This window comes from Rhinolophus sinicus, chromosome 8 (genome assembly GCF_057876585.1).
Source record: "Rhinolophus sinicus isolate RSI-liver-muscle chromosome 8, RSI-T2T, whole genome shotgun sequence".
Classification (NCBI taxonomy): domain Eukaryota; kingdom Metazoa; phylum Chordata; class Mammalia; order Chiroptera; family Rhinolophidae; genus Rhinolophus; species Rhinolophus sinicus.
Window position 1 is genome coordinate 39,196,690 of NC_142508.1, and position 26,133 is coordinate 39,222,822.

The window sequence follows — 26,133 nt, forward strand, 5'->3', positions numbered from 1 at the left end:
ACTGCGATTGGCTTATACAGAATTACGTAAGATATCGTTCGGAGCAACAGGAAGCAAGTGGGGTGCGGAAGGCAGATGTATGCGCAGGCGTTGAAGCATCAGGTCGCCGATTGGAGGTTGTGAGTCACCGGGCGGCGAGCCGGCGGCTGGCAGGGGTGTGGCCGGCGGGGCGCGCACTGCCCTACGAGGCCGCTGATTGGCCAGAGATAATCACATGGTTCCGGGCCGCAGGAGGCGCGCGCCGGTGCGACGTCAACACAGCCCACTAAGCTCCCCCGACCTGTGTACGGCAGCCCGGCCCCGGCTGAGTCCTGCAAGGGCCTGGGTCGGGCAGTTTGCTGACTACCTTTGCGGCCACTATGGACACCTCTGGGAAGGAAGCGGAGGCGATGGCGCTGCTGGCCGAGGCCGAGCGCAAAGTGAAAAACTCGCAGTCTTTCTTCTCGGGCCTCTTTGGGTAAGAACCGCACCGAGGGTCGGCAGTGACCTAGGCTGAGGGGAGGAAGGAGTCATGGCCTGAAGCGGCTGGGTCGGGACTAAGGGCTCGAGCCTAAAGGACGGAGGGGATTCCGGGATGAGATGCCATTATCTAAAGCAGCAGAGGGGACACAGGCTGAGGCAACACGGTTTGAGGAGAGAGTCTCAGATGGCGGAAGCGTCCTGGTCTGAGAACTCCCAGGCCGTGGCGACACCATCAAGACGCGGGAAGGGCAGCAAGGCTGAAGAAGGGCCAAGGGGCCGGAGGAGAAGCTGGGCCTAGGGAGTGTGGTCCGAGACCGTGAAGGGTACCGGCCTGAGGGGATTGAGGGAGCCTCGGAGAGCAGGCGGGTCCAGAAGCCTTGTGGAGCTCTCGAAGACTCTGTCTGAAGAATCCCAGACTGGCAAGATCGGACCTGGGCCCGAGGATACCTGACCGAGTGATTGACCTTTCCAAAGCCTGTGGCAGTGGATTCTCGTGAACTCTGGGTGATGGGGGGTTAGGGCTCAGGTGATCCTGAAAGTGATAAGTTCAAGTGTGCGGTGTGTGAGGTGCCTGGGGTGAGTGTGACCGTGGTTAAAGGTGACTAGTGTAGGGGGACCTTATACTCCTGTGGGCTCTGAGCAGAGGAATCCTGGGATAATGGAGTTAGAATGAGCAGCTCTAGGCTCAGAGGCTGGAGACAAATGTGGGGGGGGGGGGAATGAGTGATGCTGGCTTGGCTTAGGAGACAGGATAAAATAGAGAGATGAGGAAACCAAACGGGGCTGGAGGCCGGCTGTGTGACCACTGAGTAACGATCAGGCGGTGGGAGCGGCCTGAAGGGGGTTGGTCTACAAAGTGGTAGACATTGCACATGAAATTCGGGTTAGCTCATAAAAGTTGTTCTGATGACCATTGTTAGAGGATTCTTCATGGCTTCGGAGTGTCAACAGCTGGCGTTTGAAGTGTGGCTCTGTCACTTAATGAGCTTGGGTAATTTCCCTGTTAAAGGGGGTGGCGAGTAAAACTTACTTCAGAAGTTTGCTACTAGTATTGAATAAGAATGCTAGAATTGAGCCTGGCACAGGGAGACACTCTGAGAGTGTTAGCTATCAGCAGTGTTACTTCCAGGAGGGAAACAGGTTTGGAACCTGTTTGGGGCTGTGGGGATCAAGGTGGGAGCCTGAGGGGAGAGGTCTGGAAGGGGTTAGAGGAAGGAGAGGCTGAGTGTGATGAGGAGAGAAGAGTGGGGAAGGGAGTGGGGAAGGGGCTCTTGTTCCCTGGGACTTAGTCAGGTTAGGAGGTGGGGCTCCAGGCTCTGGGTGGAAGAAAAGGAAGACAGCCAGGGAGGACAGGGAGGGTTGTGATGTCCTGGGGACTGAGCACTGCAGAGGGACAGTGGGTTTGTAGAGTTAGGAAGAACTGTGGTGGAGGTCGGGTAGGAGGCTGGGAACTGAGAGAGGCAGACACGGGAAGAGTCTGCCCAAAGGAAGGCCTGGGGACTGGGAGCGAGGTGTTAGGAGAACCATAAGAAATGACCGGAGGGCCCATTGTTATTTGAAGTTGGATAATGTTTAACAAGAGAACCTGAATACCTTGGCTGACAATTGCCTGATGTGGAGAAACCTCCGGGCAGACAGATTGTATTATTGATTAGGTGAGAACTGTTTTGTTGTAGAGGCTGAGAGCTGAGAGTGGGTGTGTTTCTTCTTTCAGGAGGGGAGGAGGTCAAATGCAGTGTTTTGGGGTGGGGCCAAGAGCTCAGTTTCTGGCCAGTAGTTTTCCTGGTGGCTTTTGGTGTCTGGTTCCTTTGGACTGAGGATCTGTACTGTTGTTCATCTGTGCTGGGAGGGAGCAGCTAAGTCAATCCCTGAGACACGTCCCACCTGGTTGGGAAGGCACGTGAGGGGAAGCAGAGTTTGCCAGCCCAAAATATGCCTCTTTGGGATATTGATTATTTTAGGCTGGTTAATTTTAAGGAATAGCAGACGTGGGAAAACCAAGTAGAAGTTACCCTTTGTAAAGAATATTTATATTAGTAAGGGGTCTCCCTCAGTGTACCTGGCCTGCCTTCACTATCTAGTGGAGAGGGTAGGGATGGAAATCTGCATAACAGTCTTACCCTGGGTTACTGTGCTTTTCCTGTCACCTCCCTTAACTGACTCTCCACCCCCAACATCTTTTGTCTTTAACTGAAAGTATTAACGGTGGATTCTGTCGTTTTGGCGAGTTACTTCCTGTGCCTGGGTCCCTCCCATGTATATAGGAGGTATACGTTATTAAACTTTCATTTGTTTTTTTCCTGCTAATCCGCCTTATGTTAGTTTGATTATTAGACCAGCAGAAGAGCCACGAGAGATAGAGGAAGAATTTTCCTCACTAGGCAAACACTAGTAAAACAAAATTATCAGCCGTAACTAAGGGCTAGATTGTGTGAAGTTCCTGAGCTGAGAGGAAGCTGCGGAACTGGAGAAAGGCTCTTGGAGAGGAGTGAGCTGGGGGAGTGGGGACCTGGGGGGTGTTCTAGGCTGAGGTAATTGTACAAGCAAAGATGTATGAGGGGAGGTTCTGCCCGGAATAGAGGGAATGATGGGGAACCGAGATCCAAAAGGACCAGGGATGGCTCCCCAGAGGAGAGGGCTCCATCTGGGAGGATGAACAGGAATTCTGGGGGTACCCTCTGGTGGGGGAGCCCTGCTCCAGGCTGAGGGGACAGCTTGAGGAAGGCCCAGATGTGTGAGGTTTAATACAGGGAGTTCCGTGTTACCACATGAAGTTAGAACGGGCAGAAGTGGGAGGTGAAGCTCAACACGGACGAGGCCAGTGGAGGGGGGCGGCTTTCCAGAACGGGCTTGGCTGGAGCTGCTGGAGAGCATTGAGGATTTTAAGGGGGGTCAGTCTTAGTCTGTTCGGGCTGCTACAACAAAATACCATAACAAGGGTGCTTACAACAACAGAAGTTTATTTGTCATAGTTCTGGAGGCTGGGAAGTCCAAGGTCATGGTACTGGAAGATTTAGTGTCTGGGGAGTGGCTGCTTCCTCCTAGACAGCTTCTTTGCACTGTGTCTTCGCGTGGTGGGCTCTTTTATCAAGGCACAAATCCCAATCGGGAGGGCTCTGCCCTCATGACCTAATCGCCCCCAAAAGGCCCCGCCTCCTAATACGATTACCTTGGAGGTTAGGATTTCAACACATGAATTTGTGGGGGGACACGAACATTCATTCTGTAGCAGGGTCAGACCTGTAGGACTCCCATTTGCCTTTTAGGAAGGACTGCAGCAGCTGGTATGGGGAGCGGTGGGGTGAGGAAGAGAAAACAGAGACAGAAATACTAGCAGATAAAGTTTAGGAAGTGCTTCCTCGGACTCTGAGTCAGGCCTGAGCCAGGCGCTTTACCTGGAGGTGGACAAATGCTGACTTAGAGCAGTTGAGCTAGTTGCTTAGTCCCCCAGTAAGTGAGATTGGTATTCACACCCAGGCCTGTTTGATCCCAAAGCCCTCTGGCCGTCACACTACCCCACTTGCTTCTCCTGAGGCTTGATTTGCTCTGGGCACTAAGGATGTTGGCAAACGGGATGTCACAGGGAGCTCCCTCCCGCTAACTCCTCCTACCTCCCCGCCCACGTGGCAGTTTTCTCCGAACATTTAAAGAAAGAGCAGGTGTATTCACTGCAGCCACTTCCAGCTCCAAGAGCAGTTGAGGTGGCACCGAGAGGGGAGTGAACAAAGCCAGAGCGGAGGGCAGGGGTGCCCGTGGGAGACCCCGCCTGACCGCCCTGCCAGACCTCAGCTGTCTGTCTGAGGGCTGGGAGTCTAGCCAGAGGTTCGCTCTCGCCGCTTGAGCTGGGTGCCTGTGTTCCGCATTTCACAACCCACCTTTCTCTGGTGGCTTCAAGAAGGGGGTGTTGGGGCTCAGCGTCCCTTGTGCTTCTCCTTCCCCTATCAGGAACCTCAGCAATGTCAACATCTCAAATGGATAGGCCTCTGCTCATGTGGAAAGGGCTGAGCAGAGTAGCCCCAGCTGGATCTGGTGCAGCCGTATCCTTGAATGTTAAGACCTTCCTTGCTTTTCACTACTGCTCTGCTCAGCTGTCAGACGCTAGGGGGCTTTGGTGCACCAGCCTCCAACCAGCCATTTAGATCACAGCTCCCCTGTCCCTTCCCTTCTGCTCCCTCCTCCCCCAACTCCCCAGCCAGCACCCAGACACCCGGGCTGGGGAGGGGGCTGCCCAAACTTCTCTGGAAGCAAAACGGGAGATTTCCTGAGGAAAGCACAATGAAACTGCAGAAGAGGAGAGGGGAGAGGCAGCTGGGGGGCACTTTTTCTTCCTTCCTGCTCTGTCTCCCTGGATGTAGATGGGTCTAGACTTCTGTATCCCTGGAGATTGTACAGAGTCTACGGCGCTTCTGTTCCCTGGCGCTTTTCCTTCTCCCTCACATCCCCCCTTACTCCCTCTCCCCAATCCAAAACAAAAACTTCTTTCCACCTGGATAGGAACATGTATTGGAAGTTTCTTCATCTATGAAATGAAAATCAAAGTAATAGCTCCTTTATAGGGTTGTTCTAAGGAATAAATGGGATTATGCATGTACAGCGGTGAGAACAGTGTCTGGCCCTGGTAAGTGCTTATTAAGTGCTTACTATTACTATTAGGTATACTTATTGGAAGTTACTGGAGAAATAGCGGTGACAGGGTGTTCTGTCTACCGTGTTTCCCCGAAAATAAGACCTAGCCGGACCATCAGCTCTAATGCAACTTTTGGAGCAAAATTTAATATAAGACCCGGTCTTATTTTACTATAATATAAGACCAGGTCTAATATAATATAATATAAGATCCAGTCTGATATTAATTTTTGCTCCAAAAGACGCATTAGAGCTGATTGTCCGGCTAGGTCTTATTTTCAGGGAAATGCAGTACAAACAGCATGTCCCTAAAGATCAGATGTTGACAGTCAGTCCTGTTTGAACCACCTGTAGGCACCAGCAGTCCCAGGAGCCCTAGAGGCCCGCTTTCCTGAGGCAAGACTAGCTGCCAAGGTCGGGGTGGCTGTCCCCCATACAGGACCACCTGGGACCCTACCTGAGCCTGGTGTGGGAACGACAGCTTCCGGCTTTGCTTCCAGACCGCCTCCACCCACAGAGCACTCAGAAACCCCTGGCACCAGTTCCAGTGGGCATCGAGGCGGTTCACAGTGCCCTGCCAGCTGCCAAGACCCACCACTGAAAACTTGGCTTTCCTTGTCTAGTCTCCGAGCAGAGTCTTTCCTGGGGGGACCCAAGGTTTCTGGGTAACTTGGCCGTCATTTCGCTGCAGTCCGAGGGTTTTGCCTTTCTTACTGGATGGGACTGTGCTGCCTGGTCAGACAGAGGCCCCTGTTTGGGATGAAACTACTGGGTCTTGAAGAAACATCTTTCAAGAAAAGGAAACATTCGGGTCTTTGGCTGGGATGAAGTAATCCTATTGGGGTGCAGAGGGCCTCGGTATAGGCCCTGTGGCAAGTGTGTCCCCGGCCTTTGCGCTCAGTCAGGAGGGCGGTAGCCTGTGGTGACTGTGGTGACGGGTGAGGCCCAGGGCTCTGTGGAAACCAGACGAGGGTGGCACTTAGCTAATCTGGGGGTGGGGGCGGGAAGCCCACGCAGAGATGTTGAAGTTGGTAAGCATTTCTAGAATCTCCTCTCTACGCGCCTAGTAAGGGCGATGCTCTTGTGTGCTAAGCGCCTGCTGTGTGGCTCTGGCTCTCCTGCTGCTACCTCAGGCTTCCAGCAGCTCTGCCACATGTGGAGTCTTTATCCCCAGGTGCAGATGAGGAAACCGAGGCTGGTGAGCCATGAGCCGGCTCGGGAATGCAGGCCTGTGCGTCTACAGTCTGCGATTTTGCCACTGCCCCCAGCAACTTGAGAAATCCCACTGCCAGGTGGCTGGCAGCCTTCGGAGTGTGTTTCTCCTCCTTCGTCTAAGAGCAACCGTTCGAGCGCCTGCCCCGTGCTGCTGCGCGCTGTGCTTAGGTTATTTCTCATGCTCACAAAGACTCCTCCCAGGTCGGGTTCGTTGTTTCCATTTGACAGACAAAGAAACTGAGGCTCAGGGCCTGCTAGGCCAAGGTCGCACAGTTAGCAAAGTGCTGAGAGGATTACAGCCCAGGTCTCCCGGGCCGCACGTCCATTCTCTGTCTGCCCCCTGCCCATACAGGCATGTGAGAGTGTCCTGTGGAAGCTTCAGAGCTGGGCAGTTAGTGTGCAAAGCTTTATTCTTTTGTCCGCGCTGGGGCCTGTGTGCTCACCATGGGGGCCCAAGCCCTGCCGGGCTCTGCAGAGCTGGGGTGTAGTGAGTGCCCAGCATTTGCAGGTGATGTGGGAGGAGATGCCGGAGCATCACCCTGCGACTCAGACAGTTCAGCACAGTCAGCGGAGGAGCCAGGCTGTTGGCCGCCTGCTCCCCGTGCCGGCTGGACCTTTATGTTCTCGAATGTTCCTTCTGCCTGCAGCACGTATGGTGGGCCAGGGCTCGGTATGGGGAGGCTGCTCAGCCAGGCTCCTGCAGAGAGCAGTCTACTTGGCAGATGAGGGAAACCCGAGCAGCGTTGGCTGCTTAATCTGCTGGAGAGGTGAGAGCAGGCCGGGACCTTGTCTCCTTGTTTTCCAGAAGACTCTTAGACATGGGGAAGGAAGCCTCCCAGATCACGGGGTGAGGCAGAGGCAAGGGCAAGACTGGATCCCCAGGGCCAAGTCACCTTTCAAACCCTGCACTTCCTGACAGCTTCCTCCTCTGTAAAGCAGGAGGGCTCGTAAATACCTTTGTAAGTAGCCCACGGTTTGTTGTGAGGAGCTGGGTGCCCCTTCAGCCAGAGTGCCTGGCAGGCCACCGTTAGCTATTCTAGAGAGTAACGCGGCTGCGTAGTGATGGGAGAAGGCAAGGGCAGGGCAGGTGCGTGGGCCCTTTCTTCCCGCCCAGGGCCTTACGTGTCAGGGGAGGGCTGAGGGCTGTTGGCTGTGGCACCACTGAGGGCCAGGAGAGCCAGGGAGTGTCCAGGATCCAAAATGGGATTTGCTCCATATGCCCTGCCTTCTGAAGTCCTTAGGAAACTGCAGGTGGGGTGGGTGGCCTGTTGGGGGGAGCCAGGAAGTGCCCAGGGTTGGAAGAAGGAGGGAGGGAAGCTGGGACTCTGCCCTGCACACCCTCCCTGGCCAGGATCCCACCAGGCCGGCTGTGCGTTCCTGGCACTGCCCGCTCCTCTCCATATGGCAGTCGTTGGAGGTTGGTGGCCGCGCCTGGGAGACCTGAGACTGCTTCCTCCGCCTTGGGAGGGGGGAGAAAGCAGAGCTGAGCCGGTAATTATAGTCAGCCCTGCTCCGGGCCGGCCCAAACCAGTTCCCTCTATTCCAGGCATGGCTCAGAGCCGTGGGATGTAAGAGCCAAGCAGAGGCAGCTTGGGGGAGGTCCATGGGGGAGGGACAGTCAGCTGTCGCATGTGTTGCTCCCCGGGTTCTTCAGAAGAGGCAGGCCCAGCTAGCTTTTCTGGATCTTGTGCTAGGAGAAGAGGGAGAAGACCTGGTTTCTGTCCCTCCGGGAGTTTGCAGTTTTTGTCATGGAGGCCACACTTAGATGAGTGACACGAGCTGACCTGACTGGGGAGAGAACTCCTGTAGTAAACCGTGCAGATTTACTGTGTGCGGAGACAGCGTGATAGAGCAGTGGAGCTGGGAACTTCTTCCTTCCGGTCACTGTCCTGCCAGAAACCCTCCTGTTGCATTAGAATAGGGCCTAAGCCCTTCTCTTGGCCTCCATGCAGCATGGGGGTCCCCTGCCTGCCTCTCCAGCCTCACTCCCTACCACTCCCTGCACCACAGCCGTCCTCGCCCACTTCTCTTCCTTGAATTGGCCAAGCTTGTTTTTGTCTCCGGGCCTTTGCACATGCTGTGACTGCCGTGTTGCATGCTCTTCTCTCTATTCATGGATGTCTCCTTAGTCATCACTGGAGACTAGGCTCAAATCGCACATCCCTGACTTGCCCATTCAAAGAAGCCCTTCCTCCCCAAGTCCCTCTAGTGCGTCATCACTCTGACATTGTTTTGCTGATTTCCTGTTTACGGAGGACCAGGTCCTTCTTTGTTTACTGCTATTATGTCCAGTGCCTGGCACAGCATAAATGCTCAGATATTTGTTCCCTGGATGAATAAATGGCTCTGTGAACAGCGTCTCCAGGGATCCCCCTGTCTGCCCGGTGGGAAGGACCAGGACCCGACTGTTGGAAGCAAAGAGGAGGCAGGCCTAGGGGCCTGAGCACGCATGATCCCTCTGGCTTTTCCACCCCGCTGGGAATCACGCACCCAGTGCAGGGTTGGCCCAGCTTAGTCTGGGATCATAGAGTTTCAGCCCAGCAGTTGACAGGCTTTGTGTCGTGTGTCCACTCTGTCCCACTGAGCTGCAACAACCCAGCACGTGCTGGCGCTGCTCAGTGCTGGTCACTCGGCTCTGGACCTCTCAGTGGGACGGGGCACTTCTGCTCGTCCAGGAGCCGGAGCTTTTTCAGAGAATGTCTAGGTCTGGATAGGATTTAATTGCACCCACAAAGAAGGGAAGGGTGTGCTAGGGGGTCCATGGGGTGGGCAGACCTGTGATTTCGGTCTGTGAAGTTGTTTGTCTCCTTGAAGAGAGCATTGCAGAGAAGGTCGGGATGTGTGTGTGTGTGGGGGGGGGGGGGGTGCAGCCTGGTTGCAGCTTCTGAAATTTCTTTTGCCAGAAGCTTGTGAAAGTACCTCACCTCTCCAAGGCCAGGAGTGGGCTCTGAGGTCCTCCAAACAGGGCCTTCAGGCCCAAGATATGTGGGGCCAGCTGGGGTGAGGTCTGGGGATGAGTGTGGGAAGAACACATTGCTCAGGGCCACTTCCTGGGGACAGCTGAGGGGCAGAGGGCAGTGTCACTGCAGTCCCAGAAGGCGGAGGGTAGACTTTCATCTAAAGAAGAACCTTACCTGCTGCGATTCTGGTTCAGGAGGCCAGGATTCCGTTCCCAGCCGACTTACCTCACCTGACCTGGGCCGGTTCACTGGTGGCTGCTTGCCGAGCCATGGGTCTAAGTCAGCTTTTCCCTCCCCACACTCTCCTGATCCTCTTAGTCATGGGGCCGTTGTTAAAAATCCCGATTCTAGGCCCCCCACCCCCCCAGACCTGCTGAGTGGTATCTCCAGGGGGAGTGGCCGTGGGCTCTGGTTCGGTTACTGTTATAGCCCCTCAGTGATTCAAAAGAATGGGCAAAGCAGACCGATGGCACTAGCCGTGCAGTGAAGGCGTGCTCTGAACACAGCCCCCAGAATCACACTGGAAGCCCTTGCCAGCTGCGGCTGGTGTGGCGCGTTTCCAGGGCCAGTTGGCATGGGTGAGGGGTGCAACAGTGAAGGTTATTGGTGTGGCTTTGAACTAGAAAATACCCCTTTCTCAGGGATCGCGTCATAGACTGTAGACGCCTGACCAATGCGCTATACACCTGAAACTGAAGTAAGGTAATACTGAATGTCGACTATAACTCAATATGCAGGTGTATGTAGTCACGGGGTGTGGGGTACAACGTAGGGAAGATAGGCGATGGTATTGTAACGGCTATAAAGTTGTCAGAGGGGTAACAGCTTGGAAGGTAGGTTATCACTTTATGAGGGGTTTAAATGTGTATTATGCTGCTGTGTCTACCTGGAATTAATTTTTAAAATGGGGGGAAAAAACAGAAAAAGAAAATACCCCCTTTCTCTTCTTTCAACACAAAACACTGGTTGATGTCAGTAAAGAAAGAATCTGAACTCCATTCAGGGGAATCCTGTGTGTACGAGTTTTATTCTACTGGGTTTGTGGGTTTGAACAGTTACAGAGGCCACAGAGCTCATGGGCTAAGCTTGGTTGGATTATTGGAGGTGGACGGACTTACGGGTGAGATACTAATGAACGGTCCCCCAATTCAGAGAGAGGTTTGGATGCCCTGCTTAGAGGGCGAGAAGGCAGGGCAAAGCTGCCCAAACACTGTCCCAAGCACTGTGGCACTGTGTTCTTCATTAAAAAAAAAAAAAAAAGAAAAAATACTTGTCCATATTTCCCAGGCCCCTACTATTGCACAGTAAGTTTCTGAGGGTTGTTTTGCTTTAAATATTGCTGTGCTGAATATCCCTGTAGCTGTCTGATTAGTTTCTGAGGGTAAATTGCTGGAAATGTAATTCATTGCTGCACCAGAGGACCCAATATAAATCCTAATATATATACATATACATATATATATGTATTACATATTTCTTGAATAGGTAAAATATGCAGGTGATTAAAAAATTTCAGACAGTACAAACGAGGGGTGTCAGTCTGTTTCTCACCCCTGGTCCCCAGTTCTACAGCCGCCACCCACCTTAGGGAAAAATGCTGCAACTAGTTTTTTGTGTATTTTTCCAGAAATATTCTATGTTTACATAAACAGGTATGTTTCCTTTCTTCCCCTCTTTTTTTGTTTTAACACAAATGGGAACTTTCGTATGTCTCTGTGTGTCTGTATTGTAATATATGCCCAGTCCTAAATTGGTAATGACACACTTGGAGGGTTGAGAGGTCTTCTCTGAACAACTGCAGTGTGCAGGGCACAGGATTAAGGCTTTGGGGAAGGGACGAGGCGTCCAGAGCTGGGCTCTCCCCCCACAATGCTTTGCAGTCTCTTGGGGAAAGGGACTTGTAGGGAGCCTGGGAGCAGCCCTGGCAGGAAGTGGAAGTGGCTGTCAAAGACAGGGCTCTGGGGAGGTCCAAGGCCACCCCACAGGGAGGGCCTAGGCTGCCTTTGTGGGGCAGGGGGGTGCCACCGACTCTGTCTCTCTTGAGAGCCCAGAGTAGAGGCCTGGGCTACAGCTGGACTTGGGAAGCTGGCTTCACTGCAGTCATGGGAGTGGGCACAGGGGCACGTTGCCACTGTCTCTGCCTGCTTTTTGTCCTTGATACCAGACTGGATTTCCTTATCCTTTTTTCTCTTTCCTTTTTTCCCCAGAGGCTCATCCAAAATAGAGGAAGCATGCGAAATCTACGCCAGAGCAGCAAACATGTTCAAAATGGCCAAAAACTGGAGTGGTAGGTGATCTCTGCCAGAGCGCCTCTGCCCCTTTCTCCTCTTTCCCCTCAGCTTCCAGTCCCCAAGGCCTGGCTGGGAGGTTAGGTTAGCCTTGCAGCTCCTTCTCTTGTTCTGCCTTCTCTAGCATCACAAACCCATCAGCCTGCCTTCTGGTCCTGGGGCCCACTGGGTTATTTTACAACTGGCATCGCAGGGCTTTGAAGAGAGGACGTACACGAGGAGGACAGATTATTGAATCCAGGTAGCCCATGTGGATTGATGAGCTCTTTGAAGGGTTTCTCCTTACTGCTTCCACCAGAGTCTGAATTCTGGGCTGGGGGAACATTCAGGTGGTTCCAGTGATAATATTAATCACAGTTACCATTTACTGAGCCCTGTGCAAAGCACCAAGCGTGCACTATTTAATCGAATCATCCCGGCAACCCTGCAAGCGTCAGTACTATTCATTAATTTCCCCATTTTATAGATTCGGAAACTGAGGGTTGGCTCAGCCTCTTGCCCAAGGTGCCACAACGATAAGTGACAGAACAGAATTCAGAAACCAGAGCTCTGACTCCAGAGCCTGATGTTTAACCTGCCCCTATGTTGCTTCGTGACCTTTGGAGCCAGAGTGACGGGTTTGTGCCACAGCTTAGACTGGCCACGTGACCCTGGGGAAGGTGCTTGGCCTCTTCCCATCTGTTTCCTCGCCAGTCCCACAGCGACAGTTGTAGTCCTGACCCCGAAGGGCTGTAGTGTAGATTCACGGAGATCAGACATCACCACGAGGGCAGTCATGACTGTCCTCGGTGAATGTGGTGGCAGCGCGGTGTCATATAATGCCGGAAGGGCCTCCAGCTGGAAGAGGTCACCCACTAACCATGTCAGTGGGCGGAGTGTCATCCGAGTCATGGCCCTTCTGAGTTGGCCCTGAGTTATGGTCGGGCTCCCCAAGGCTGGGCCTTGGTTGGCACCCATGGAAGAGAGGGTGGGCGGGGGGTGGGGCTCCTTGAGGTCAGAGAGGCAGGAGCCCCGGTGGGAGCTGCCTGAGGACCTGGAGGAGAGTGTTGGAAAGTCAGCTCATTGAGCCCGGGGGGGAGCGGATTTCATAATATAACTTCAAGTGTCAGCAAAACTGGATCAGGGAAATCAAGCGAAGACTGTCTGGAACCCCGAGAGGAGCTTTCTGACCAGGAAGGAGATGAAAGCTGCGCAGGGCTGTGGAGGCAGCGTGAGAGGCACAGGGTAAACCGGTGATGTCGTTTCCGAGCCTTTGGCGCTCGCAGGCTATTCTGAGCACAAAGCCAGATGCTCTGCATTTGTATGCTCCCCAGCTTAGAAAGTGCTTTTAAAAATGGAGGATTTACTTGTCTATCACATGGATGTCGCTTTCCCCCTAAAGTTTGTAAACCTCCTGCCCCAACTATTCAAACAAAAGTCCTAGGCCCTTTTTAAAAAAAATTTTTTTCCTGGTGATAGGACCTTTTCCGGAAATTTTGCACTGAGGTTTGGAGGCCTTAAAAATAATAAATTGTATATACCGTGTTTCCCCCAAAATAAGACCGGCTCTTATATTAATTTTTGCTCCAAAAGACGCATTAGGGCTTATGTTCAGGGGATGTCATCCAGAAAAGTCATGCTCGGCCTTATTTTCCGGGTAGGACTTATTTTCGGGCAAACATGGTAGTGAAACCCTGGGCAGCTTAGTCTGTGCTGCTGCTGTAAAGTTGCAGGACGGGGGCCTCTTGTCTTCTTCCAGCTCAGGAATTCTGGGATTTGGACTCCGCTGGAGGAGAATATAGGGAAGTGGCCTCAGCACGGGGCTGGAGGTGGCAGCGGAGATCCCAGTTAGCACAGCCCCCCCCCACCCCTGGGAGACGAGAGACCCCACTGTCTTCTGCAGTTGAGGAGACGAGACACGTGACTAGAAGGGCTTAGGACCCATGGAAGTGACAGTGCAGTTGAGCACAGGACAGACTGGGCTTCAGGTGTTGTCCCCACTGCCCTCTGCCCCTGGGCACTTGTCCCCATGGACTCAAGTTCTTGGTGTCCACATCCTGTTTCCCTTTCTGGCCGTGAAGCTCCTGGAGTGAGCAGACACCCCCCCACACACACCCCCATGTGCTTCATGATCACTGTAGTGCTTTGCACACATAACCCGCAGTGACTCTGCATGTGGGACTAGAACAGGGACAGAGGCAGAGGAGTCAGGGGAGTTGGGCAGGAAGAGCTGGGAGTCATGGGGGAAAGAAACCGGACTTGGAAAGGGGGAGTCAGTGGGAGGTGTGGCAGAGTTGCATCTCGATTGCCCCTCTTCCCTGACACCTCCTCCCCACCGCACCCCACGATTCAGCCTGCACTCTGCCTGTGAGCGGTGGTTCCCAGCCCTGTGGTTCAAGGATCCCCAGGGGCACCGCCAGGGTCCGGAGGCCTGAGGTCTAGGCCAAGACCTCTGCTCACCCAGGCCAGTCTCTTCCTCCCTTGGGGACTCTCCGAATTCTGGAGCACTCGCCCCCCTCCCAGGACAGTGTCTGTGTGGCTTACAAAGCGTGGGGCCCTACTCAGGCCAGGATCACTCTTTTCTGTTCCAGGTGCCGGAAATGCTTTCTGCCAGGCAGCCCAGCTGCACCTGCAGCTCCAGAACAAGCACGATGCGGCCACCTGCTTTGTGGATGCCGGCAACGCGTTCAAGAAAGCCGACCCCCAAGGTGAGGGCCTATGGGCCACTGGGGCTGGCTGCCCAGAGCACCAGCGACCACTCTCCAGAGAAGTGCTCAGGTTCCCTTAGGGCTCTGGTTTTCTCCAGTGGCCAACACGCGATAGGCTGGCAGGAGGCTCTCACGCTTTCATTTCAGAATTGGCTCCCTTCCGGTTGGCATTTGCATCCCGCTCCAAGCCTCCGCCTCCCCCCTTCTACTTGTGTGTGCAGCTGATCATCCCCCCCCCCCCCCCCCGGAGCCTGGGAGCATTTGGGAGTGGGAGTTACATTTCAGACCCACTGCATGCCAAGGGGAGAGGAAAATCTGTTCTGTTGTCAGAATTAACATGCAGAGGGGGTGGGAGGGCTTCTAACACCAGCCAGGTAGGAGTCGCTGCCGAAAAGGGAGAGGAAGTTACCCTGACCTGGCTTCCTCCCACCCCCTCCCCACCACCACCACCAGGGGAACACAGCCCGAGAGAACAAGTTTCTTCAAATGAGAGCATGCTGGGGACAGGGGCCCTGTTTAGGGCTAACTCATCCTGAGAAAACCGTTTTGTCCCACTGGGCTCATCTGGAAATGGAAGCACAGCCCAGTGGGTACCAGACTTTCAATTTCATGGAGCTGGAATTTTTATTTACTTTTTTGATCTTGGTGCCAGGCATAGGTTGGTAACTTGACATTGTAGCAAGCCAAGGCTTTTTTTTAATGACCACCCATTGTCACTCTCCTCTCTTACGAGAACAGGGAAGACATGACATTGTTTTTAAAAGATGCCTGATCTTGGAATAAAAGCCTATCCTCCCCAAGAGGGGACAGTTGGCAACGGTGCTCAGAGGACTCTGTGAGGTTCATACACCAGCACTGGGAGATTGCTGGCGGGTCCATTATCACGACTGGGGACATTGAGTTCCCAGGATTTGATCTCTATGTAGACCAACTAGCTTTTCTCTGTCCCCAGACTTGACTGGTTGCCCCTCGGCCACTGGGTGTCTCACAGATGTTGACCTAAGTGGTCACGTGGCAGGCTTAGGCCCAGCAGTTCCCGAGGGGAGGCCTTGTGACTGGGTGGGCCATTGTCACTCCCGGCACAAAGCTGAGTGCTGGGCCATGTGGGGGACGTGGTGATGACCCAGGCAACCCTGGGAAGTCACCCAGGGAAGTCTGTGTGTCCCCCACCGAGACCCTCCCTTGCCTCCAGCCTTCCTCCTGCTCCCTGGGGAACTGGTTGACATGGAGATGCCATCCTAGCATCTATGACCTCAGCTGCTGCTCCAGAGTGACTGGAAGAACTTGTTTGTAGCGTGAGAGCTGAGTGCAGGCTGCGCGACATGTGCACAGCGCCAGTTGCTCTTTAAACGACCCCAGCGCTTCCCATGGACAGGTGCCACCTGGCACTGTGATGTCATGTCCTTCCTGGCTTTTGATCGGAGTTTTCTCAGCCTTCTGCAAGGGTCAGCAGGGTGTGTCTTGTGTGGCCTGGGGCCTGGCTGGCCTTAGGAAGCACAGGGGATTGCAGAGGTATCCCAGGCCAGTGGGAGAGCAGCAGTAGTTAGATGTGGTGACAGTCCCCTCGTGGGGCACAGAGGCCAGCTTGGTTTCTCCAGGGGTCATCGAGCACAGTTCTCTGCCCTGGGAGCTGAGGCTGGAGGGGATGGATTTGGGGTGGGGGGAAATTTACGGGGGGACAAGAGGGGCAGTGGAGCAGAGGAGAGCCTGATTTGGGCAGAGCTGAGTGTGAGTACCTTGGCTGGAGCCCAAATAAGGTGCCTGGTGCTGAGCAAGGAGGGGCATTGGAGCGGCATCCCAGCACCACTGCCTCATCACTGCCAACCCCGTCACAGTTGGGGACCATTCCAGCCCAGGGTCAGGAAGAGGCCACATTTGCATCCGAGTGACAGGTCCGGAGCAGCCTGCTCTCCTGTGATTTCGGGCAGGTCGCTTAATCTGTTGGATCTTCATTTCCTGGTCTGGTAACACAGAGACCACATGTGAGATAAGGGGCAGACATGCCCAGGGTGGCACCTGGCGTGTGATAAACATACAGTGAGGGCCAGCTCCCGGCTGCCATCCAGTGGGGGCCTGGCCTGGGCTCGGAGCCTCCGCCCCATGGCACATGCCTCGTGAAACAGAGCTGGAGGGCTGATTTGGAAGCCTGCCCAGTTTCCCCACACAGGTGGCCAGCTCCCTGCGGCTCTGCTGCTCACTTCACCTGCCTCAAAGGCCTCTCCTGTGTCAGCACTTCCTGCAGGAGCCGTGGAGGGAGGGATTTGCCCTCCAGAGGCAGCTGGTGCCACGCCTGTACCTCAGGCCTGCCAGGGCCGGCCAGGGCGGAAGGAAAGGATTTCGTTCCTGTCATCGCTCTCTCCCTCTGTGGAGTCTGCCCTCAGTGTGGGCCAGGGGTGGCCTGTTGCTGCCTTGGTGGCTGGGGGGTGGGGGTGGGGAGTGATGCCCAGGGCTGTCAGTGGTTCCCCAGTTTCCCAGCCACTGTCCGCCGCTCTGGGCAGTCAGGCCAGGAAGGCCTCTTACCCTGCCTACCTCATGGCTGGGTCCAGGGGTTCGTACGTGCCTGTGCACCCAGCCCAGGGAGGTGGCCAGGCCCCCACTTGCCCTCCCCCCGATATCCTTCCCCCCACTGCCATTTATTGGATGCCTACTGTGTACCAAGCCCACAGCATCTTCCTTTAATCCACTCCACTTCTGTGGGTTCTGCGATTTGCCTGTTTTACAAGGAGACGGGCCAGGTCCGGGTGTGATGAGAAAGAGACCGCAGCAGCAGGGTGGAAGGGGGTGGAGGCAGCTGGAGTCCGGGTGCGGGTTGAGGGCCCTGGTTTGCAGACTCCCTGTCTCCCTAAGCCAGCACCTTCCCCTTTCTGGGCCTCAGCCCCCCTCCCCCCTCCTAGCCTGGATCATTCCCAGCGTCCCTTTCCAGCTCCAGCTTTCTGTGGGTGGATAGGGAGACGGGAGGAGTGAGTTTTGCTGTGCTTATCCAGGGGTGCGCTGGCCACTCATCCCGGGGGTCCTCGTGACCATGTAAGCCACTTGTAGCCAGGCTTGTCCACTAGCACTCTTGCTGGGGTGTCAGCTGGTGGCCTGCTGCTTTCAGGGACAGCTGTCCCGGAGGGAAGGGCAGGCATGAAGGGGACTTAACCCTGTGAATCCGTGTTCCTGCCCAGGGGGTAAGCCTTCCGCCCACCCTGACACTGCAGGGCCACCTTGCTGGCATCACTCCAATGCCAGTGCCAAGACCAGCAGGCCCTGGGTGGCAGCTGCAGGGGAACCTGTCCTGCCAGGGGAACTCCAGCCTCTCCCTTTCCCAGCTGCGAAGCTCACTGGGAGCAATCTTGCCACCTCAGCCTGCAGGTGCCCTGTGGGACACTCCGGGCGGTCCGGGAGAGGGTGTGGGTGAGTTGCAGGGTCCTGCTGGTCACATCCACGTCCTGGGGTGCAGGATGGAGCAGGGGTGGGATGAGCAGAGCCCGCTCACTGCTACCTAGCTGCCCTACTCCTTATCGTCCTCATCACGGTGTTGCAACCCGCGTGGCAACCAGCTGCTAGCTCATCCGTTACTTCCAGAAATGCTGTTACAGAGTGTGTGTGTGTGTGTGTGTGTGTGTGTGTGTGTGTGTGTGTGTAAGTCACGCAGACTGTAATTTTTGTTGTGTTCTCTCCCTGTCCTCCTCTGTCTCCTTTCGCCTCCCTTTCCTCTTCCCCAGTGCCTCAGGCTTCTAGCTGTCAACTTCAGAACTTGGACTGAGTGGTGTACATTCTCTGAATCTATTTGGGGTTCCCAGAGGCCTTTCAGAATTGGACAAAACCTCCAGACCCCCTCACCCCCAGAATAGTACAGACACACACATTTTGCATGTAAATTGGGGGTGGGGGCTTGTGGACTCCCTGGAAGCCCAGCCCAGCACTAAGAGCCTCCGTTCAGATGTCTCCCTGGGTAGTGAGACCATAAGCCCTTTGAGAGCAGGTGCCAGACCTTATACGTCTTTGTAGCATCTTGGCCCCGTGGGCCCGGCTGACTGGAGACCCTGGTGGCAGACCAGGAGCCTTTCGAATGCCCTGGACTGCAGGATGAACTTTCAGCCTCGGCCCAGCTCAGATCCCTGTCCCGTGGTCTGTCCAGGCTCTCTGTCCTTCCCCTTCAAACACCTCCCCGCACCCTTTCCTACTGAGATGTGTTTTTAAAAAAAAGAAAGAAAGAAACCTCCCAAGAGCTCATCTCTGTCAGCTAGAAAATGCCTCCCACTCATGCTTCTCACTTTCCTCCAAATAACTTGTCAAAAGAAAAAAGCTATTCCCAAATTTAAAATCTTGCAAGAGATAGTACAACAAAGGTAGCCCAATTCTTCCTCTCCAGTGCCAGCCTGGTGTGTCTGTTTCATTGGTGAAACCTGTGGTTTGAGGAGCTGGTGGGTATCAGTGCCAGGTTAAGGAGGGCACAGAAGGTGCTGCTGAATACTGAAATGGGGGCAAGAGAGTGGTGGTGCCTCAGAATCACGGCTTCCAGCCCCCTCCTGCCATAGATGGAGGCCAGACAGGTGCAGGTGACATGGTTCATTCAGGGTCCTGCAGTGAAAGGGTGGCAGCCCAGGCGGGACCTGGGTATTTCTCAGGTATCAGGCTTGGCCGCCTCTGGCCCCACCTTTCCTAGCAGCTCTGTCCTTGAGGGTAGGGCCTTGAAGATGTGACTCAAAACCCCTGTGGGAGTCTGGCCATCAGCCTGACCCGGCACCAGCTGTGTCCTGTCCCTGGGGTTACTGGGAAGGTGGTGGCATTGTGGCAGCTCGAGGGAGAGGGCAGAGCCACGGCAGTCACCGTGTGCCCAGCATGTCAGTCTGCAGAATAAATGAGTCAGACCACATTTCCTGGGCTTCACCATCCCCCCCCCCCATCCTGAGAGAGCTCGGGAGCGTAACCCTGGCAACTCTGAGCAGATTGATCTCGCCATAGGCCGCCTGCATCCCCCTCTCCCAGCTTCCGCTAAAATGACTTCAGTTTCTCACTCCTCCCCGCCTCCCTATTTCTCTCCCCAGAGGCCATTAACTGTTTGATGAGAGCAATCGAGATCTACACAGACATGGTAAGTCACTGTGTGCTGTCCCCCTCCTGGCCCACCTTCAGGTGAACCAAGAACAGTCTGGGAGGGGTGTGGGGCCAGGGGTAGGCACCTGTGCTGGGCTGGCTACTGGCGGCAGCTCCAGCACAGCAGAGGCCCCTTCCTAGGTCCTGTTTCCAGCCTCCTCCCCACAGGCCGTCATTGTAGACCTTGGCAGTTATTGGGGAGGGGTGTGCTTTTCCCCTTACCCAGCCTTCCCCGCCAGTATCTATTTGATTACCAGCTCGTGGCAGGGCAGGGGGTTGGTGGCCATGTCCAGAGTGGGCTCAGCTCCTGCCCCCCCCCCCCCCGGGAGCATCCCCATGGACAGAAGAGGCCCAGAGAAGTGGCTGCTGGCCAGAGGCCAGGGAGCCGGGGCTAGAGTGGGGCCAGGCTCCTGTGGACTCCACTTTTTGCCTCTCACACTCCACCTCTGTCTTACCAGCGCCCTCTCCCAGGCAGGAACAGGTCCTGCCCCCTGCCGGGTCAGGCCATGGGAACATGTGGTATGACAGTGACAGCAGCTGCCATTTAGTGACCCAGACACTCATCCGAGTGGTTTCGTCCTCCTACAACAGCCCTGTGAGGTGGGGACTGTTGTTGGCCCGTTTGTCAGTCAGGAGAGGGGGCCAAATAAGCAATGTAACTGACCTTAGGGACGCAACCTACAAACAGGAGTGGCTGAGACCCACAGCGAGGCCTGGCTGAGTCCAGGGCCTGGCCCTTTCTTGCCGCCCTCAGCATGGGGGTGGCCATGAACTCGCCCCCGTGTGCAGAGCAGCAGGCCAGGCTCCTGGGCCCCAACTGGCTGCAGGCAGGTAGAGGGTGCTCAGCCTCTCTGGGAGCTGGAGGCCTCAGAGGGGAGGGAGGCTGTCCGTTGGGCAGTGGGGACACTTGTGCCCTTAGCCCCAGTTTCTCCAGGGCTTTTACCAGGTGACCCTGGGCTGGTCCTTCGGCAGCCTCTCCAGGCCACCTGTCGAATGCTTCCTCGGGCCGGGGCCCCTGCCATGTACCTCTGCACACACTGTCTCTGGTGCCACCCCGTCCACCTGTGTGCCAGTGGACAGGATGGAAGTGGGGGCCCAAGGTCGCTGAATCAGGGCGGCACTCTGACCCGGGCCTCTCACCCTACAGCCTCACCCTAAGCCCTGGGCCCTCCGCCTCTCTCTACCCTCTTCTGCACACCTCACCTCACAGGTGTGGCTGAGGGGGAAGGAGCCCCAGCTTCCGGGACTGGGGCGGGGCACTGATCACAGCCCGCCCCTTCCCATATCCCACCCAGGGCCGATTCACGATCGCAGCCAAGCACCACATCTCCATCGCTGAGATCTACGAGACAGAGCTGGTGGACATTGAGAAGGTCAGTGGCAATCAGGCCCTGCCTGCCCGGCGTCGGCAGGGGGGGCTGCAGCGGCCAGTCCTCTGGGACTGGGGCTCCTCTCTCTGTCCTGTCCACTCGGGGGAGTCCTCTGGTGTCTGAGCACCAGGAAAAGGGAGTGGGGCACTGGCTCTGTCCCAGGCAGGTCCGGGCCTGCAGGTGACAAAGGCTGCATTGGTGCCACTTTGCCCCCCTCCCGCCCCGTGTCTCCCCAGGCCATCGCCCACTACGAGCAGTCTGCAGACTACTACAAAAGCGAGGAATCCAACAGGTACCCGCGACCCAGCCCGCTCCTGCCCACCCAGCCCCTGGGCGCTTGCGACCCCGCAGCAACCTCCCTCTTCTCTCTCCACCCCACACAGCTCAGCCAACAAGTGTCTGCTGAAGGTGGCCAGTTACGCTGCACAGCTGGAGCAGTATCAGAAGGCCGTTGACATCTATGAGCAGGTGGGCACAGTGGGGCTCCGGGCCCTGCGCTCTGCCCCCAGCCTGTGCACCAGTGCCCCTTCCCTGTCTGTCACCCTCGCCATCGCCCCCTCCCTTTCTCTCCACTTCCCTCTGTCAGCCCCTCGCCCTCACCCTGTACTTGGCTTGGCTGCATGCTTTTTCCACCCATGACCCCATGCAGTGTCACCACCCTCACCCTAGCCGGCCCCATCCCACAGTCCCCACAAGGAGCTTCCTGCGTGACCCCAGAGCGAGGCTGACTCCAGAGAACCAGCATCGGGAGGGGACAGGAAGGACTGCCAAAGCCTAGGGTGGCGAGAGGCAGCTGAGGAGCCCACGGGAGGGGGTCAGGGAACAGGGCCCCGCACCCATGATGGGAGGGAAGAAGCGTTTCATGGCTGTGCGGGCTCCCCGTGCTCTGTGGGGAGCGCTGGGCAGGGCCCGGGCTGTCCTGGTGGGATCCGCCTGGCCAGGAGAAAGGCAGGCAGCTGGCCTTGGAGGAGAGTGGGCGGGCACCGCCTCATGTTCCAGCAGCCTGCCACCCCTCCCCCCACCGACGTACCAGCCTCCTGTCAGGCCTGACAGCAGGGCCACCTCTTCCCATCATCGGGCGCCTTGGGAGGCCCTGTGACAGCACCCACCTCCGCATCATGCCTGGGGCCTTGGTCACTCATGCACCAATTGCTGACTTCCCCGGGGCTGGTCCCTGGCCTTCCTGCCCCTGGGGTCCCGGCTAGCAAGGCTTCGCATGGAGAACAGTGTCATCTGTAAAGCTCCCAGCAGGCCCCCGCGTGCCTGGTGGTGACCCTGGCCCTCTGGCTGCCCCCAGGTAGGGACCAATGCCATGGACAGCCCCCTCCTCAAGTACAGCGCCAAGGACTACTTCTTCAAGGCGGCCCTCTGCCACTTCTGCATCGACATGCTCAACGCCAAGGTGAGTCCATCCAGAGCTGGCCCCACCTGCCAGCAACTGCCCCTGGCTAAGGGCCAGGACAAGTCCCCTCTCAAGCCCTTAGCAGGGTGAGCCCCTCACTCACATCTGGACCCTCATAATAGGCCTCGGGCTACTTATTCTCATTGCTGCATTTCTGTCCCTGATGTCACATGCCCAGCCCCTTAGTGTTTGAGTTTCCAACTCCTGGCTCACTCTCTTGCCGGCTGTTCATGAGAGCACATTTTGAATCTTGACTGCACCCCGTGAGGTCAGCACCACAGCCACACGTTTTACAGATGACACTGAGGCCGAGACCAGAGTCCCTTGTTCAAGGCCGCATGGCTAGTAAACTATAGCCCAGATTCCAAGTCTTTCTGACGCCCAGTCTCACAATTTGAACCATAGCCTATGTGCCCGCCCACCCATTCTCAGGGCCTCTTGGCAAGAGAGGGGTCAGTGCTGGGCGAGGGGCAGGGAATGGCCAGGCGGAGAAGCTGGATTTCCTGGGGTCTCTGGCTGTTTCCTCACTTTCAAAATGGAGGTCACCATCATTTGACCCTCCCTGGGTCTTCATGATGGTTAAATGTGAAAAGTGCCCAGCACCAGGCCTGGCATGTAAAAGGTACTCAAATGAGGCAGTTGTCATTTGCCCCCTACCCTGGGTGGGACAGGTGCAGCACTGTGCCCCTGTCTGGGAAGCCATCCCCTTACCGTCCCCAGCTGTCTCTGCAGCCAGGCTCGTGCTGAGCTCAGCTCCGTGGAGGTGTCACCAGTCCCAGAGCCAGGTGACACTGGAGGCTGAGGCAGGAGCGCAGAGAGTTCACTCAGGGCCCAAGCCAGCCCCAGATCCCCTCGGCTGCCAGGCCTGAAGCTCCAGCAGCCCCTTTATTAGCCCCTTTATCTTCCTTCCACCGTCGTGACACGCAGCTTGCTGTCCAGAAGTACGAGGAGCTGTTCCCTGCTTTCTCTGATTCCCGAGAGTGCAAGCTGATGAAAGTGAGTGTTGGGGCCCCTTTCCCCGCCCTTTCCACCTGGGCTTGGAGGTGGGTGGCTGCGAGCCAGGGTGGGGACCCTGGACACTTGGATCTGGTTAGTGTGATCCCGAGGTTTGTGTAGTGGTTCTCAAGGGTCTTCTGTTTTTATTTTGTTTTCCCTCTTCTGCCATTTGAGTCTCCATTTTCTAGATGAGACAAGACTCAAGCAGCAATGAGCTAGTAGGGGCTGAGCTGTGACACTCACACCACCCCCTTCTGTGTCCATGAGCTTGCGAGTGATTTCTGACGTGGGCAGAATTGGAACACAGCCCTTTCCTTCTTCTCAGCGTGGAAGTCCCCCCGATTTTCACCCCCCCAGATGGCGTATGTGTCGATCTAATCCCAGCCAGGCCTCAGGCCAGCCAGGGCCCCTGACCCCTGCCTGCCATTTTCTTGCAGAAATTGATAGACGCCCATGAGGAGCAGAACGTGGAGAACTACACCGAGGCGGTGAGTGGCTGCCTTTCTCAGACATGCTCTCCTGTGAATTTCACCCTTTTTATCTGTGGCCCTGGCCCCTGGCTGTGAATTCCTTTCTCCAGTCCCCCCAGAATCCTCACAAGTAGCCGCAGAGGTGTAGGCAGTGTACTCCCCATTTTAGAGATGAGGGCTCTGAGGCCGACAATGGTGAAGACACTCGTCTTTGACCCCTTGGGGGCAGGGCTGGGTTCAGACCCACATCTGTCTGCCCCTGAAGGCAGGGTCTGGCCACTTGGAGCCCCATCCCCTGGTTGAGCAGCTGAGGGCACTTTGAAATTGACCTAGAGGAGCAGAGAGGGAGGAGAATGAATGGTGTCATCCTCTCTCCCCTCACGAGGACAGGAGGAAGAGGGGAGGGGGCAGGAGAGGCGGCATTGGGAGGTCCCGTCCTTCCAATAACAAATCCCCCAACAGATCCACCCCCACAGTGATGTTTCTCCCTTTCCTGACTGAACCTTCTGGAATTCAGTTGTGTCCAGCTCAGGTCCTGATCCGGTCCACTAGACTGCGTCTGTCAAGCGTGTCTCTCTGGGTACCTGCCCCTTAGGAAGTGTGGGCACCTAAATGATGACAGAGACCAGCTCCCTGTCGTCCCTCCGGCCCCGGCCTGCAGGCTGGGTGCCAGGAAGCCCATCCAAGGAGCGGTGGAGAAGTGGAGGGCACAGGGGCAGGGGTTCTCGCTGGCCTTTCTCTCCCCACGGCACTGCGGACAAGCTTTTATCACATCTTCAGGTTTCAGTTTCTCCATCCATAAAACAAGGAAGCTGGATCCTTTTTTTAAAACTACAAAAATCTATTTTCCCCCAAAGGAAGCCTTACGCCCAGGCTAGTGAAGACCCAAAACGGAGCTGCTCGGCCTGGAGTCGCCCGCAGTTTCCCCTTGTTCCTCCTCAGGGACCAAGGCTGGCAGGGACACATCTAGGGAATCTTGGGACCAGAGACCTTGGACTCCATGATCGGGGGCAGGGAGGGAGCCAGGGTCAGGTGGGACTGCCGCCTGTCACCATTGTCACCATTGCTGGTGTGCCACAGGTGAAGGAGTATGATTCCATCTCTCGGCTGGACCAGTGGCTGACCACCATGCTGCTTCGTGTCAAGAAGACGATCCAGGGTGACGAGGAGGACCTTCGCTAAGTCCTGCCCAGCCCCCTGGCACCTCTTCCTGCCCGTCCGCTCTCCCCAGTGGCCCCTCCAACGAAGATCAGTGTGAGCCCAGAGAGAGGTGGGCGCGAGACCTTGGCTACGGGACCTTCCCTCCCTTCCACCAGGAGTCTCGCAGGCCACAGCAGGCTCAGCACTGCTTCGGCGCCCTTGAGGCCGAACCTGCTGGCCAGTCATCCTGTTCTCTCTGCACCCCCTGCCCCCTGCCCATTTATTTAAGCCCCAAAGTTGCCCTTCTTCTCCCCAAAACACAGACCTATTTGCTGTGGGTGCTGCCAGGAGGTGGGGGTCAGCATCTGGCCCCCATCTCCCTACTGGCTGAGGTGTGAGGTTATTTTCTGTCTCCCCACTTCGTCCCCCAGCTGTGCTCTGAGCACATGCAGCCCGAGATATGCTCTTGCCGCTGGGAGTTGGCTCCTCCCCTGCCCCCCGCGCCCCCAGGGCTGGGAGCTTCCTGCAGCCCAGACCTCCCAGGCCCTGGAGCTCAGAGGGTCCCGCACCCAGCCCACATCTGCTCCTCCCTAGTGCTTTGAGGTTTTGGCAGTGGGAAGCTGCAGCTGGCCCAAGAAAGAAAATAAAAAACAACACTTCGCATGAGTCTCTTCCTCCTCACCTCTGCTACCCCCTTCCTTCTGGGTTGAAGTCCTGCCATCCTGTCCTTCCTGGTCCCCCCCACCCCACCCCTTTGGGCCCTGGGCGCACTGTGGGAAGAGGAGGGCAGCTTTTCCAGAGACTTGGCTGGGTTGGAGGTCTGGGAGGGAGCCCCAGAGATGGTGGGAGTCCAGGAACACCTGTCGTTATCTAATGTCCTGTGGGCCTTGGTTTCCTCAGCTGGGGTGACAGGTGGTAGTGCCATCCCTCAGAGCTGGCTGCAACTGTTGGGTAAGAAGGGGTGGAAGAGGCCCACCAAATCTTCCAGCCTCTCCCATGTCCACATTTCCCTGGAGGGAGTTACAGGACTAGGGAGGAAGTGCCTTTGGTGGGCAGAGTAGAGGACTGAGTGGGTATGAAGAGTGGGAGAGGAGATGACAAGCACTGTGCCCGGGAAAGGTGGGCAAGAACCACCCACCTCCACACTCCACCATGTGGGCCTGCTTGTCAGGTAAGCTGTCTGATGTGCACGTGCTTCCACCCCAGCACTAGGCTGGGGCCCCCTCGCTGTAGGGGACAGCTGGAGGAGGCTCAGTGCCCGAAGGCAGACAGTGTCACAGTGTGATGGGATACTGTCAGGAAGTGAACGGGGCAGGAATAATGCAGAGAAGGGGCTGCCTGGGAAACGGTAGGCTGCTCAGAGGTGCTCCAGCCTAGAGTCTGAAAGAGAAATTCAGCAGAGGTTCACGTTCACCGAGTCAGAAAAGCGAGGCCT

General features: G+C 56.2%; 1 protein-coding gene across 1 annotated transcript; it reads left to right on the forward strand.

Moving 5' to 3' along the window:
* The first annotated feature begins 220 nt into the window (after positions 1-220).
* NAPA (NSF attachment protein alpha) lies at positions 221-25,364 on the forward strand. Its single transcript, XM_019752594.3, has 11 exons — positions 221-457; positions 11,471-11,550; positions 14,122-14,238; positions 19,272-19,318; positions 20,616-20,693; positions 20,927-20,982; positions 21,074-21,158; positions 21,988-22,092; positions 23,020-23,088; positions 23,526-23,576; positions 24,639-25,364. Exons 1-11 carry the CDS (start codon positions 360-362, stop codon positions 24,738-24,740), a joined length of 888 nt encoding a protein of 295 aa, XP_019608153.1. The 5' UTR covers positions 221-359; the 3' UTR covers positions 24,741-25,364.
* The last annotated feature ends 769 nt before the right edge of the window (positions 25,365-26,133 follow it).